This window comes from Hypanus sabinus, chromosome 18 (genome assembly GCF_030144855.1).
Source record: "Hypanus sabinus isolate sHypSab1 chromosome 18, sHypSab1.hap1, whole genome shotgun sequence".
NCBI classification, from domain to species: Eukaryota; Metazoa; Chordata; class Chondrichthyes; order Myliobatiformes; family Dasyatidae; genus Hypanus; species Hypanus sabinus.
Window position 1 is genome coordinate 61,269,320 of NC_082723.1, and position 15,910 is coordinate 61,285,229.

The 15,910-nt window shown below is 43.2% G+C and overlaps 1 protein-coding gene across 1 annotated transcript in view; it reads right to left on the bottom strand.

Moving 5' to 3' along the window:
* Nucleotides 1-15,910, bottom strand: part of LOC132407260 (probable voltage-dependent N-type calcium channel subunit alpha-1B) — a 547,279-nt gene that overhangs the window by 93,756 nt on the left and 437,613 nt on the right. The window contains exon 33 of the mRNA XM_059993521.1: nt 7,164-7,280. Within this exon, the coding sequence (XP_059849504.1) occupies nt 7,164-7,280 (117 nt within the window). The remainder of the gene's footprint in view (nt 1-7,163; nt 7,281-15,910) is intronic.

The following is a 15,910-nucleotide window of genomic DNA, read 5'->3' on the forward strand; positions in this document are numbered from 1 at the left end:
TGTGATAGTGACTCCAGACTGACCATTCAGTGTGAATGTGTCTCCAGACTGACCATTCAGTGTGATAGTGACTCCAGACTGACCATTCAGTGTGAATGTGACTCCAGACTGACCAGTCAGTGTGAATGTGTCTCCAGACTGACCATTCAGTGTGAATGTGTCTCCAGACTGACCATTCAGTGTGATAGTGACTCCAGATTGACCAGTCACTGTGATAGTGACTCCAGACTGACCATTCAGTGTGAATGTGTCTCCAGACTGACCATTCAGTGTGATAGTGACTCCAGACTGACCATTCAGTGTGAATGTGTCTCCAGACTGACCATTCAGTGTGATAGTGACTCCAGACTGACCAGTCAGTGTGATAGTGACTCCAGACTGACCAGTCAGTGTGATAGTGACTCCAGACTGACCAGTCAGTGTGATAGTGACTCCAGACTGACCAGTCAGTGTGAATGTGTCTCCAGACTAACCATTCAGTGTGAATGTGTCTCCAGACTGACCATTCAGTTTGATAGTGACTCCAGACTGACCATTCAGTGTGATAGTGACTCCAGACTGACCATTCAGTGTGAACATGTCTCCAGACTGACCAGTCAGTGTGAACGTGTCTCCAGACTGACCATTCAGTGTGAACGTGTCTCCAGACTGAGCAGTCAGTGTGAACGTGTCTCCAGACTGACCATTCAGTGTGATAGTGACTCCAGACTGACCATTCAGTTTGATAGTGACTCCAGACTGACCATTCAGTGTGAACGTGTCTCCAGACTGAGCAGTCAGTGTGAATGTGTCTCCAGACTGACCATTCAGTGTGATAGTGACTCCAGACTGACCATTCAGTGTGAATGTGTCTCCAGACTGACCAGTCAGTGTGATAGTGACTCCAGACTGACCATTCAGTGTGATAGTGACTCCAGACTGACCAGTCAGTGTGAATGTGTCTCTAGACTGACCATTCAGTGTGATAGTGACTCCAGACTGACCATTCAGTGTGAATGTGTCTCCAGATTGACCAGTCAGTGTGAATGTGTCTCCAGACTGACCATTCAGTGTGATAGTGACTCCAGACTGACCATTCAGTGTGATAGTGACTCCAGACTGACCAGTCAGTGTGAATGTGACTCCAGACTGACCAGTCAGTGTGATAGTGACTGCAGACTGACCAGTCAGTGTGAATGTGTCTCCAGACTGACCATTCAGTTTGATAGTGACTCCAGACTGACCATTCAGTGTGATAGTGACTCCAGACTGAGCATTCAGTTTGATAGTGACTCCAGACTGACCATTCAGTGTGATAGTGACTCCAGACTGACCATTCAGTGTGAATGTGTCTCCAGACTGACCATTCAGTGTGAACGTGTCTCTAGACTGACCAGTCAGTGTGAACGTGTCTCCAGACTGACCAGTCAGAGTGAATGTGTCTCCAGACTGACCATTCAGTGTGATAGTGACTCCAGACTGACCATTCAGTGTGATAGTGACTCCAGACTGACCATTCAGTGTGATAGTGACTCCAGACTGACCAGTCAGTGTGAACATATCTCCAGACTGACCATTCAGTGTGATTGTGACTCCAGACTGACCAGTCAGTGTGATAGTGACTCCAGACTGACCAGTCAGTGTGAATGTGTCTCCAGACTGACCATTCAGTGTGAATGTGTCTCCAGACTGACCAGTGTGAATGTGTCTCCAGACTGACCATTCAGTGTGAATGTGTCTCCAGATTGACCAGTCAGTGTGATAGTGACTCCAGACTGACCATTCAGTGTGATAGTGACTCCAGACTGACCAGTCAGTGTGAACGTGTCTCCAGACTGACCAGTCAGTGTGAATGTGTCTCCAGACTGACCAGTCAGTGTGATAGTGACTCCAGACTGACCATTCAGTGTGATAGTGACTCCAGACTGACCAGTCAGTGTGATAGTGTCTCCAGATTGACCAGTCAGTGTGATAGTGACTCCAGACTGACCATTCAGTGTGATAGTGACTCCAGACTGACCAGTCAGTGTGATAGTGACTCCAGACTGACCAGTCAGTGTGAACGTGTCTCCAGACTGACCAGTCAGTGTGAATGTGTCTCCAGATTGACCAGTCAGTGTGATAGTGACTCCAGACTGACCATTCAGTGTGATAGTGACTCCAGACTGACCAGTCAGTGTGATAGTGACTCCAGACTGACCAGTCAGTGTGATAGTGTCTCCAGATTGACCAGTCAGTGTGATATTGACTCCAGACTGACCATTCAGTGTGATAGTGACTCCAGACTGACCATTCAGTGTGATAGTGACTCCAGACTGACCAGTCAGTGTGATAGTGACTCCAGACTGACCAGTCAGTGTGATAGTGACTCCAGACTGACCATTCAGTGTGATAGTGACTCCAGACTGACCATTCAGTGTGATAGTGACTCCAGACTGACCAGTCAGTGTGAACGTGTCTCCAGACTGACCAGTCAGTGTGATAGTGTCTCCAGATTGACCAGTCAGTGTGATAGTGACTCCAGACTGACCATTCAGTGTGATAGTGACTCCAGACTGACCAGTCAGTGTGATAGTGACTCCAGACTGACCATTCAGTGTGATAGTGACTCCAGACTGACCAGTCAGTGTGAACGTGTCTCCAGACTGACCAGTCAGTGTGAATGTGTCTCCAGATTGACCAGTCAGTGTGATAGTGACTCCAGACTGACCAATCAGTGTGATAGTGACTCCAGACTGACCAGTCAGTGTGATAGTGACTCCAGATTGACCATTCAGTGTGATAGTGACTCCAGACTGACCAGTCAGTGTGATAGTGACTCCAGATTGACCAGTCAGTTTGATAGTGACTCCAGACTGACCATTCAGTGTGATAGTGACTCCAGACTGACCAGTCAGTGTGATAGTGACTCCAGACTGACCAGTCAGTGTGATAGTGACTCCAGATTGACCAGTCAGTGTGATAGTGACTCCAGACTGACCATTCAGTGTGATAGTGACTCCAGACTGACCAGTCAGTGTGATAGTGACTCCAGACTGACCAGTCAGTGTGATAGTGACTCCAGACTGACCAGTCAGTGTGATAGTGACTCCAGACTGACCAGTCAGTGACAGTGTCCGATCGATGTTAGCCTCTTCTCTCCATAGCTCTCAATTCTTGCATTTAAAAAAAATATATATTTCTCTTCACCTTAAAGAGACCCAGTGATCTCACCTCCACCGCTCTCAGGGCAGGGATTTACTGCCTTCCAAGGGATTTCCTCACACCTCACTTTTATTGGCCAAGCCCATTGCTTTATAACAATGCTCCCTTGTTCGTTACACTTTCTTTTGTAGAAACATCACAACAGCTCTCTATCAAGCATTGCCCTTTCTTTGAATGGCACTGAATGCAACCTAATAATTTAATAATTAATAATTTAAACTGGCTTAAGGAAGCAGTTTGACTTGAAGATTGTACAAAACATTTCACTTAAACAGCCACTTGTGTTTTATTTTCTGACATTTGTAGTCGGATTTTCAAAACGGCATGCAGGCCAAGTCAAAGTAATCAGGGCTTCATCTAAAGCCATAAACCAATATTCTTTTTGGTTCTGAAGTAATTGGTGTCCTTTACAACAGCCTGTCCAGCTCAGCCAAAGTTTACTTTAACTTTCCATACTTATCAAGCACCAGAAATGCCAACATTTTCTGTGAATGAAAACAAACATGCAAAATATCAGGAATACTAAATAAACATATTTATTTTCCATATCACTGATAATATCAACCTGAAAAAGGAACCTGACATTTTGCCTCTGACTTCAGGTGTAAAGTACCTTTATACTCAAGTGAATTTTAAATCCAAGTCTCCAATGGGAAAGGGCTGATTATTTGTTCATTTCAGGATGAACTTTATTCACTGAAATTACAGACATTTTTAATACTGCCAAATGTTTAACTACATGGCTAGTTCCCTGTGCCAAGGTATTGCTTTTGTGAACACTATCTACCTTAAGGTGTACTCCGACATAGATCGGCTGCTCTGTGCCGATTTGTTCTGGATCCAATGCACTGTGATTCCCTCTGTCTTGTGAAAGTGACACAGTCGCTTTCTTTATAACCAATTACTGTTAACAATGGCCTAATTCAACCGGGTCCTGATTGCTCAGAACAACAGATTGTTAAACTTGCGTGGAACGCTGCTTTTTATGTTCATTGAAGTGCTCGTTCACCTGCTGTCTGACAGTCGCAGACTTTGGCAAAAGAACGTTTCTTCTGGTCCGGGGGGTGGAAACTGCAACCATTAACCGACGGGTGGCGCACTTACACAATAAGAGTCGCAACCACCGGACGATTAACAATTACCGCGAAATGGGACGATTCCCACCTGATCCCTTCACTGCACCCCATTGCTGGGGTGATGTGGGCGTGCAGAGTTTTGAACACAGCCCAGCCTCCTCTCCAATGTGGACTCTGTCTACTCGTTGGGTAAAGCTGTTCGAGCAACCAAATGGCCGCACCCACCCTGGGCATCGTCTCTGCCCCCTCCACGTCAGGCATTAAATACAAAAGCACATACCCGCAAGCTCAAGGACAGCTCCTACCTCACTGTTGTAAGACTACTGAATGGTCCCCTCATACAACATTTTGGACTCTCGACCTCACAATCTATCCCGCAGCGTGTTATCTACCTGCACGGCACTTCTTTGCAACCGCAGCACTTTATTCTCCACTTCGTATCGCTTTGGTTCTCGCACTAACATGTCAAGGAATTGGAGCTGCGGCCCATACGGGAGACTGAGGTAGAGCACAGGGCGGTAGCCGTCCCTAAACTGCAGGAAGCGGGAACCTGGGTGACTGTCAGGAGAGGGAATGAAAACGGGCAGCCAGTTTGGACACGGTTGTGGGGGACGGAGTCAACTTTCCAGGTGGGAGCCATAGCAACCGGGTCTCGGGCACTGAGTCCGGCGTTGAGGCTCAGAAGGGAAATTGGGGAGAAGTGGACTGCAGACGTGATAGGGGATTCCCAAGGTTAGAAGAGTAGACACGATATTCTGTGGACGCCTGTATGTTTATTTGCCTATCAAGTGCCAGGGTCATGGACGTCTCGGATCGAGTCCACAGCATTCTGACGGGGAAAGGTAAGCAGCCAGAAGTCTTGGTACATATTGGCACCAATGACATAGATAGGAAAGTAGAGGAGGTCTTAAACCGGGGACTTAGAAGGCTAGATAGAAAACAGGACTTCCAGAATAGCAATCTCTGGATTGCTGCCTGTGCCACGTGCCAGTGAGGTTAAGACTAGGATGATTTGGCAGATGAATGCATGGCTGAGGAACTGCTGTAGGAGGCAGGGCTTCTGGATCATTGGGATCTCCTGTGGGGAAGGTATGACCTGTAAAAAAAGAGACAGGTTGTACCCGAACACAAGGCAGACCAATCACCTTGCGGGCAGATTTGCTGGGAGTGTTGGGAGGGTTTAGACTAGTGTGGGAGGGGAATGAGAACCACAGTGACAGAGCTAAGGATGGGGCAGTTGATATACAGACAGAGGCAGTGCGTGGTGGAACTGTCAGGAAGGACAGGCAGGTGAAAGGACTACAGCCCAGGGTCCTGAAAGGGGTAGCTGAAGAGATTGTGTAGGCATTAGTAATGATCTTTCAAGAATCACTAGATTCTGGAATAGTTCCGGAGGGCTGGAAAATTGCAAATGTCACTTTAAGGAAGGGAGGCAGAAAAAAGGAAATTATATCCAGTTAGCCTGACCTCAGTGGTTGGGAACATGCTGGAATCAATTTTTAAGGAGGAGTCATGTGATAAACCAGGCCAAAGTCAGCATGGCTTCCTTTAGGGGAAAATCTTGTCTGACAAATCTATTGGAATTCTTTGATGAAATAAGAAACAGGATAGACAAAGGAGAATCAGTAGGTGTGTACCTGGATTTTCAGAAAGCCTTTGACAAGGTGCAGCACGAGGCTGCTTAGCAATATTACAGGAAAGATACTGGCATGGATAGAGCATTGTCTGATTGGAAGCAAGGATTGGGAATAAAAGGAGCCTTTTCTGAATGGCTGCAAGTGACTAGTGGTGTTCTGCAGGAGTCAGTTTTGGGACTGCTTCTTTTTATGTTGTATGTCAGTGATCTGGATGATGAAATTGATGGCACTGTGGCCAAGTTTGCAGACGATACAAAGATAGGTGGAGGAGCAGGGAGGTTGCAGATTAGGAGAACAGGCAAAGAAGTGACAGATGGAATACAGAGCCGGGGTGTGCATGGTCTGGCACCTCGGTAGAAGGAATAAAATGTAGACCATTTTCTAAGTGGTGAGAAAATTCAGAAGTCTGAGGTGCAAAGGGACTTGGGAGTCCTTGTGCAGGATTCCCTAACTGCAGGTTGAATTGGTGGTGAGGAAGACAAATGTAATGATAGCATTCATTTTAAGAGGACTAGAATATAGGAGCAAACATGTAATGCTGAGGCTTTATAAGGCACTGGCGAGGCTTCACTTGGAGTGTTGTGAGCAGTTTTGGGACCCTTAAAAGGATGCACTGACATTGGAGAGGGTTCAGAGGAGGTTCACAAGGATGATTCTGGGAATGAAAGGGTCAGCATATGAGGAGCATTTGATGGCTCTGGGCCTGTACTGGCTGCAATTTAGAAGAATATCGGGGGAATCTCATTTATCTATTGAACGTTGAACGGATTAAATAGACTGGATATGGATAGGATGTTTCCTGTGGTGGGAGAGTCTAGGATCAAAGGACACGGCCTCAGAATAGAGGGCTGTCTATTCAGGATGGAGATGAGGAGGGACTTGTTTAGCCCGAGGGTGGTAAATTTGTGGAATTCATTGCTAAAGGCGGCTAGAGAGGCCAGGTCATCGCATATATTTAAGGCAGAGGTTGATAGATTGTTGATTAGTCAGGGTGCTAAAGGCTACAGTGAGAAAACAGGAGAATGGGGTTGAGAAGAAAATGGACCAGCCATGATGAAATGGTGAGGCAGGCTCAATGGCTCCTTTGGCTTATGGTCTACTTCCTCAACGGACCATTGTAATGAATTGATCTGTATGAATAGTATGCAAGACAAGTTTTTCAATGTACACGAAACAATTAGAAACCAATTTACCAAATTTCTTATTCTAAGGAATCCTTAAGGAAAGACACAATGGTTTCTGGTTATGGTAACATTCCGAGACTCACCTTAAAGGACTGCACGAATGTCCAGAGCAAAATGCGGATGGTATATCCTTGGCGGAGAAGCTTGATGAGGCGTGCTGCTCTGAACAGCCGCAGAAAGCTGAGATTGATGAAGTTATCCTGGCAAAAGGAAAGTGAGTAAACTATGGTAAGTGTCATTACTCAGAACCACGGCATTACTGGTACAGAACTCAGATCTAATACATCAATAATTCCATTGTATTAGGCACAGGAGCTCCTAATACAATGTCTTTTAAAGGAACATGCAATATAACATTTCATTTGCAACATCTGCTCATTAACTGAAATGTTAATTGGTAATTTTCCAGAGGTTAAATGCGAGTGAAAAACCAATTAAAGTTTATATTTATAAATATTTCAGTATCAAAGTCCCCCTTTATGGTTATAAGTTGGACAAAAGTTTCCTTTAAAATTGGTACCTAAAGATCCCATTAAGGTCAATGTTCTGAATTAGAAAATGTACAGAATGTATTAGCATCAGTGATGAAACAGAAAAAATTATGAGCACAAGCTTTAGGCATTTACCAATACTAAGTAAAGAGTAATTATTACAATTTATCGATGTAATTTAAGTTTAAATATCTTATTCATACAATCATGGATAATATTCACAAATTACTCAGTCATGCTATGAAAAAGATCTTTATTAATAATTCCACTGGCATTAGACTTCAGGTTTACTCTCAATTTTGTCTGGGGACATGGAAATGTTACATTTTGTTTTCTAATAATGAACACTTAAAAAAATTGTGTCATTCCACCTGTGGAAAATTAACACTTTGCAGCAAGCTGAAAGCAGAACAACTCAAAGCATTAAACTGTTGCGGTTCATGAACGGTGCAAGTGTGAACAGGCATCGTTTTCTTTAAATGCTCCATGCAATCGAGGAGCTAGTGTCTGTGCAGATTATTGCTGTGCCAAATTCACCACCAGTACTAATTTAACATTTGCAAGCAGACAGTGAATTCTATCATCGAAGCAAACTGAATGAATGAATGCTTTAACTCACAGTCAAATCCTGAGATGGACTTTGAAGAAACTAACTGCAGGAAGAACTCAGTGGGTTGAGCTGTATCTCTGGGGGAACCAAATCCTGCATCAGGACTGTTCAACAATTCCTTTCCCCCTTACAGACACCGCTCGGCTCACTGAGTTCCTTCTTCAGAGAGTTGCTCCAGATTGCAGTAAATGCATTTTGAAGAAGGCTGCACTAAATCATCTGGAAAAGTTGAATTTTAGATGGGAAAAATGTGACTTTCACCCCTCTGTAACAAGAGGCCACCGATGGAGCATTTGGTGATTGTTATATGGCTGTTCTAATTACATCCACATTCCAGCAAGGAAAGCGACGACTTGCCTTCAAAAAAATTGTTCCATCCAACTAATACAGAGAAACACATTACAATCGGACGCCTCGTAAAATGGGGCTATCTGCCAACAACACCTATTTCCCACTGACCTGTCCATTGAAAAGCAGAATTAATCCTTGAGGGCTAGGCACTCTCTGAAAAGATTGTTTATAACCACTAGATTGGTCAAATATTCAGCGTAAAGTGGTGTTTATGGATTATGGCTTTCCAAAGTTTTATATCCTGTGAGTATCTGGAGCCTGCCAGCATACTACCTACCTCAGAATGGTAGCAAATGGGTTACAACAAATTGACTGAGCTATTATACACTGAGCTGTCAATTGGAATTCAATAGTCCCTGATATCTTGTATCTGTTCACTAGAGAGAGTTTGATTGTGGAACTCACACATGGACAGTTTAAAATCCAAAAAGGTAATGCTGTTCAAAGTTAAATATTTTCCAAACGTGAAGCATCTGTGACATAGAAGCAGTGTGATTATTGTGTTGAATGCTCAAAAGGTCTGCCCAATCAGACCTTTTGCAAGCTCAGTGACCAATTGTCAACTTCGTAACATGAGTGAGTTAATGGAAAATCACATCAGTTCAGCTCTACTGAGATTTTCTAACTAAACCGATGCTTTGGAATCTTTTCCACACTTAAAACAGAGTTTGATAGGAGTCAAACTTTCACATCAGCACTGCAAGACATGCTGCACAGTTGAAAATGGGCGGTGCAATATCATATGGCAAAAATGGAATCATTTGGGCAAACTAGAAGCAAGAATTTTGGTTGAAGGATCAGATGGAGATGGACACTGGAGTGATAACAAACATGAGGAAATCTGCAGATGCTGGAAATTCAAGCAACACACACAAAATGCTGGTGGAACGCAGCAGGCCAGGCAGCATCTAGAAGGAGAAACACTGTCGACGTTTCGGGCCGAGACCCTTTGTCAGGACCAGCATTTTGTGTGTGTTGTTCACTGAAGTGATAATCTCAGTTTGAACAGCAAAACAGCTGGGAGGAGGACTGGACTGGGGAACAGTAAAATCATCCACAAAATATCAAAATGAACACAAATTAGAGTCTACATTCATGCAGACTTGATAAAAAAAAAAGCAAAAACCTCCACAATGAAAACTGTTGCATTGTTTTTGCCTGCTTGTTTATAATTCAGGCTCCACTTTCCATACAAACCAAATCTGGAACAGATCTATGGCAAAGAATTATGCAATTCTTACACACCAGGCTCCAACCACACATTTCCCTAATTCTGACTGAATCTTTCAAAAACCCAAAACTTAATGTTTTTAAAGCTTGTTTGACAAGCTGAAGACATATTTAAGCTAAGCTTCACCTATTTAGAATTGTTTTCAATTCAGCATAAGTTGAAATATACAAATTAACTTTCCAGTTTTAATTAAATAGAATTAGAATATATGTTGTGCAGACTTCGTGCCTTTAGACGTATTTTAGGGTTTGTTCACCTTCTGCCATGTACTTCCCATAAACAGCACTAGATCCCAATGATCACAGTTTGAACCTCGCCTTGGGTGCCCTTACAGTTTGCAGTACTCTTAAGGAAACAAGGTAGAATTTTGGTTGTTATTTCCCGTTTTAGTTTCTTCACACAGAATGGAGATTTTGTTCAGTTAATAGAGACATACAGCATGAAAACAGGCCCTTTGGTCCAACTGGCCCTTGTCAGTCAAGGTGACCCATTTAAACTCATGCTATTCGACCCATAACTTTTCCTATCCACATCCCTGTCTAAATGTCTTGTGTGGTGTGTCAATGGAATGGTGAGAACGACATCTGACTGAACAACAGATCTGCACTCTTTCTGTTCTAATGATGGACAGATTGACAGCTAATAACTTCCTTGGATTTGAACCCTTCAATAGATGGCCAGGGTGTCCTTTCTGTTGTAGATGGTTCATGGACAGTTCAGGGAAAGGAAGCTGCATTAAATGGCAAGTGTGGCATTTCCTTGTCATCTCCTGAACGGGAGAGCCTGTAACTTTCTGGTCGTTTCTCGGGAAGAGGGAAACAAGAAGATTACAGGTCTCCGATACTGGTATCTTACAAAATTGCATTTTATAACTCTGAGTGGGAGTATGTTACTCTGCATTTCCATTGGGGAATTTGAAATATAATTAGGTATTCAGAAGAAATATGTGACTAGAATAAAAATGGTGTCTAATAGATACAGCTAACTCGATGCTAATTTCATAAAATGTCAAATTTGTTAATCACCCCATTAGTGACAAGAAAACAGTGTCAGTCTTAGAATAAAAAAGCACTTTCAGATAACCAATCTTGAAGATAAAGCTAAGTGACGTAGAATATGTCAGGTTGGGTGGGAACTGAGGGACCAAGGGGAACAAAGTTTCCGAACCATTTTTTCTCCATTGTAATTGGTGTTTAGGCCCTAGAGCGGAGCCTGCAGCTTCTTTGGGGAAGAAGTTAGTTTGGTGTTGGACTGAGGCAACGTGGGGCCCTGCTCAGTATCTATCCTTTATTATCCTGTGAAACACCTGCAGAATTTCTGAATAGTCAGCTAGTTTTTTTTGCCTGAGTGGACAAGTTAATGGCTAATATATGTTCGGGGTTAGGCACAACATCAGCAAATGAGTGGAGAAAGCACTGTAAAACTTGTAAATCTCCAAATCTTCAAATGAGCCTGTGAACAGTTCACTCGCTTTTCAGTTCCACTGTCGATGAATCAGAGTTATACAACGTTGAATCAGGTCCTTTGGCCCACCAAGGTCATTCTAACCACCTACCACCCATTTATACTAATCCTATGATATCATTCCCCACCCCCCCCCAGCTTTTCCATCAACTTCCCACCCATTTCTACCACCATTTACACTGTTTCCAGTAGTTAATTAACTTACTGAGAAGTTAGAGGAAACTAAAGCAAATCCACACCAGAGATCATGGTTGCACCAGTGTTTCTGGAGCTGTAGGACAACAGCTGCACAACTCTGCTGCACTGGTACAATTTGGACCATTGCCCCAGAGGTCACAGTTGGACCACTGCCCCAGAGGTCACGGTTGGACCACTGCCCCAGAGGTCACGGTTGGACCACTGCCCCAGAGGTCACGGTTGGACCACTGCCCCAGAGGTCACGGTTGGACCACTGCCCCAGAGGTCACGGTTGGACCACTGCCCCAGAGGTCACGGTTGGACCACTGCCCCAGAGGTCACGGTTGGACCACTGCCCCAGTGGTCACGGTTGGACCACTGCCCCAGAGGTCACGGTTGGACCACTGCCCCAGAGGTCACGGTTGGACCACTGCCCCAGAGGTCACGGTTGGACCACTGCCCCAGAGGCTACGGTTGGACCGGAGTCTCCTGAGCCCTGGAACAGAAGATGTCCAACTCTGCTGGTACAATTTGGACCATTGCTTCGGGCAGCTGCGGGGCACTGTCACGGGGGAACATTTCACATTCTACCCTGATGCGGTCTAGTCTTTCACTCAAAGACTGCACCTCATTTTTGCCTTGCTAAGATGAATGTGAACAATCCAACTCAGCCTATTTTTTCTTTGGTGGAAACGTGAGGTCACCTTCAACCTTTCAGATGACTAGCCCTGCCTCGATAAAGCCTCTGTTATATGATGGTCCACGTGCTGTTCCTTCCCGCCCACCTATAAATCACCATCCATTTTATTCCTGACATACACATTTTAGACAGATATGATCAACATGGCACCAGGGCTCTTCCCTCACACTGAGATATGCACTTTAGTTCAAACACGATCCATCCGTACTTCCGACAGGCTTAGTGAATTCCTCTGAACAAAGCTGATTTAAAAACTGCTGCTGATAATTATTTCAAACCTTTCTTTCAATTTTAAGAGATACGATCAGGCCAAATTCTAAGCACCTAATCACATTAGAATTTTCCCTCTGTTTTTCTGGTGCAATATTCTTTCAGTGGCCAATATGGATAAATACCAACTGGGGAACTATTCAGAAAGAACAATTGTAAGAGATGGCTAAATTCAAGGGAGCAGTTAAGGCAGTGCAGTCATTCAGAATGTAAATGAATGTTTCACTTCTAAATGTTTATCACTCTCAGGACCTCCTCCCACCCAGCTCTTTTAATAAAATCAACCCAATTAAATTATCAAAAGTTAATACAAAAGTAAAAGTTAATTCAACTGACTAATCACTATAGGGTAAATTATTTGACGTAATTTGTTATTATTAGTGCTAAAATCTCTTGCAAAGCAAATATCATTTGTACCAGTTCTCTGTTTTGCTCCTTCTAGACACTCCTTGCCTTTCTATTTGCCTTCCCTTTCCCATTTTAAATGAACATTTAATAAAATTAAAGGGTGAGATTTCAGGGAACAGTTCCCAAGATTCCAGTAATGAAACGCTGGGCGGTAGGTCGATAAGTTTGTAAGACTGAAGCTGCTAAAATAGACACCACACACTCTTGCACCTCAGAACACAGCAAAATCAGAGAAAATGAACAAGCATCACTTCTTTCTGGCAGCACCAAGTAAAAAGAAAAGCAAAATTATAAAGCAATGCAATTGCAATCCAAAGATTTCTTAAATTGATGAAACCAACCAGTTGCTACATGTTGATGTTGTTCATGGGTGATTGATGTTGGCAATATGCAAAGAAAGATTTTGTTTTGTGCGCGGTTAAGCAGCAGGTGCAGAACATAGGCAGATACATGGTTTTCATTTGTGTGTTGTTTGGATGACGTGATTCAGCAGACCGTTGGAGAAAATAAGGAACAAAGACAAAAGGAAGTGAGAAATCAGATGAGATAAACTAAACCTGATAAAATAAAAGCACAGCATCAGCTGAGTCATATAAGAGTCTGGCAAACTAGTGTTAGAACTTATGACCTTTAAAGTCATGCTAACACACAATCTCATGAAAAATCAGAATATGAACTTATTGAAGATCCATCAAATCAATATAAAATTAAGGAGCAACAATGTTTATTCAACCCTGTGAGGTTGAATAACAATTTATAGTTGAATAATCACAACATATAAAACTCACAGTTCTGAAAATCATATTAAGTTTTTAAACAAATTTTAGTAGTTCAAGCACATCAATAAAATAATTTCTCTTTATTGAAGTACAAGATTCTTCATTACGCTTTCTATCCAGGTAATTGTTTTACCTCACAGAGGGCACATTAAATCATTGACCCTTAATACAACCTGGGCAATGTTTGAGTAATCCACATTACTTCATGGGTATTAAACAGGTTCATTTTGTAGCAGACTATTAGTGAGGTAGAATATTATTTAACGGCAGGGCTGATCAGGGATTGGACACAGAAATTTAAATCACTGGTAAACCAGGAAGCCCCAACAAAATGACAGACTCCTTTGGGCATTGATATTTGATATCAGATCAGCTTTGACTCTGATGCTACCATAGTCAAATAAAATGCTGATAATTGCTGTGAATCACAAATGATAGGAAGTGGTAGATGATTTTGCATGCCCTGCCATCTCAAGGTACTCTATCTCACCTCTTGGACGAGGTTACAGGAAAGAAAGGGAATTGCTCTAGTTCAAAAAAAAATGCCCAAGGTTATCCTCATGTAAACTGACTGTGAATGTAAAGCATAAAAGCAGAAGATCATCTAATTTCAATTTGTTTCCGGTTAATTGTCAGTAATTAATGATTATTCAAAATAATTGAATCTAGAATTGTGGCTCCTAAAGAAATACACACAAACAAATGAACATTAGAATAAATATGCATTTGATTTCATGAATACAAATGTATTGTTTATCATTTACTTCAGACTAATAAACAATACAATTTCCATGTAGGTTGGATGCAATAGAAGAAATCAGGGAGTACTCTTATCTTCAAGGGTTATGTTAATAAACCTCATCAAAAACTAATTGTCAATGGAAGCAGCACAGTTCACACCCGACTGTGTCACCTGACCAATGTCCTAACTGGTTTCCCATTCTCGAGAGTGTGCATGCAAATAATTTCAACAAAGCCCAAGGAAACTCCGTGCAATGATTTGAGAGAAGTTGCCCTGATCTCATTTTACTCGTTAAAGAAAGAAAAGTGGTACTGGAAATCAAGGACAAAATGATGAGCCAAAGCCTGAAGATGAGGGCTGCCAAGCAAAACATAAATGTGGTGAATCAGTTGGTAATTGACTAACCCTAAACCATCAGGCTCTTGAACCAAAAGGGATAACAACACTCAGTTAAAGACTCTGTTATATCATTATTTCATGCTTTTTATTTATTGCTGTTTACTTAGATCTGATAATAAATTTTACTTTGAACTTTGGTCCATGCATTTCACAATATTTGGCTTTTCTGAGTTTCCTTTCAACGTGGAACACAATTTTGACTCACTGAGACTGTGCTGTCTTACAGAGGAATTTCACTCCCCCTCTAATTCTATCCTGGAATCTATTTTTCCCATTAACTCCCTGCTGATTCTGCCACTCACTTACACACAAATTGCCAATTAACCCACCAACCTGCATGTCTTTCCTCCGAGGGAACCACAACCTTGTTTTAGAGTTTGGAGGCCTGTGTGCCTTAATGACCTAGTGAGCCATGTTGGCTGGAGTCAGGGCTTTATGCTTTGGCTCTTGGTAGGATCACCCATGCCAAACAGGTCAAAGGGTAGAGGCCAGACCAAGAGTGGCCCACCAGTCCTCCAGGTTTGGGGGTTCAGCTCAGGGCTAACGACCTTGACTGGTAAAACAACATTGTTACAGAAACAGCAATGAGGAAACCTTGTACATCTGAGTGCAAGGTATTCTTGAGTCTCCACCCGGGACTCGTGTGACTGACACGATGAAGGAAGCCCTGAGCACCACCAGAGATGGAGGACCTTCATTGCTGCCCTAAACACGAGTGATGCAATGGGCAGTAGGTAGGCCACACATCTTTAGGATATGGGTGGAAACCGGAACACCGAGGGGAAACTCGCAGTCTTGTGGAGAATATGCGAACTCCATGTCGACAAGACTCCAGGACTGAACCTGGGTCCCTGGAGCTGAGTGGCTGTGGCCTCATCACTGTCCCACCACTTCCTATTTCCTTTTACTTCTTGGTGCTCCCCTTGTGTATTATTCTCTTCAGTTTTCCTATTCTTCTCATGCTATGCGTAACTTCCCAATGGACGAACAGGCATCCATGCCAGTCCTTGACTGGTTACTGAGTAATACCTGTTTTGCACTATGGAAAGACTGGGTCTCCGGCATCTCACCACCCTGAGACGGACTTGTATCATTAATCACTCTTTAGGGCCCCCAGGGCAAAGTGTAGCCTCCAGGTGGCCGATCCGCAGAGAAAATTCCTGATGTCGTTACAGCAATCTTCTGGAGCTCACTGCACAGCCATGTCC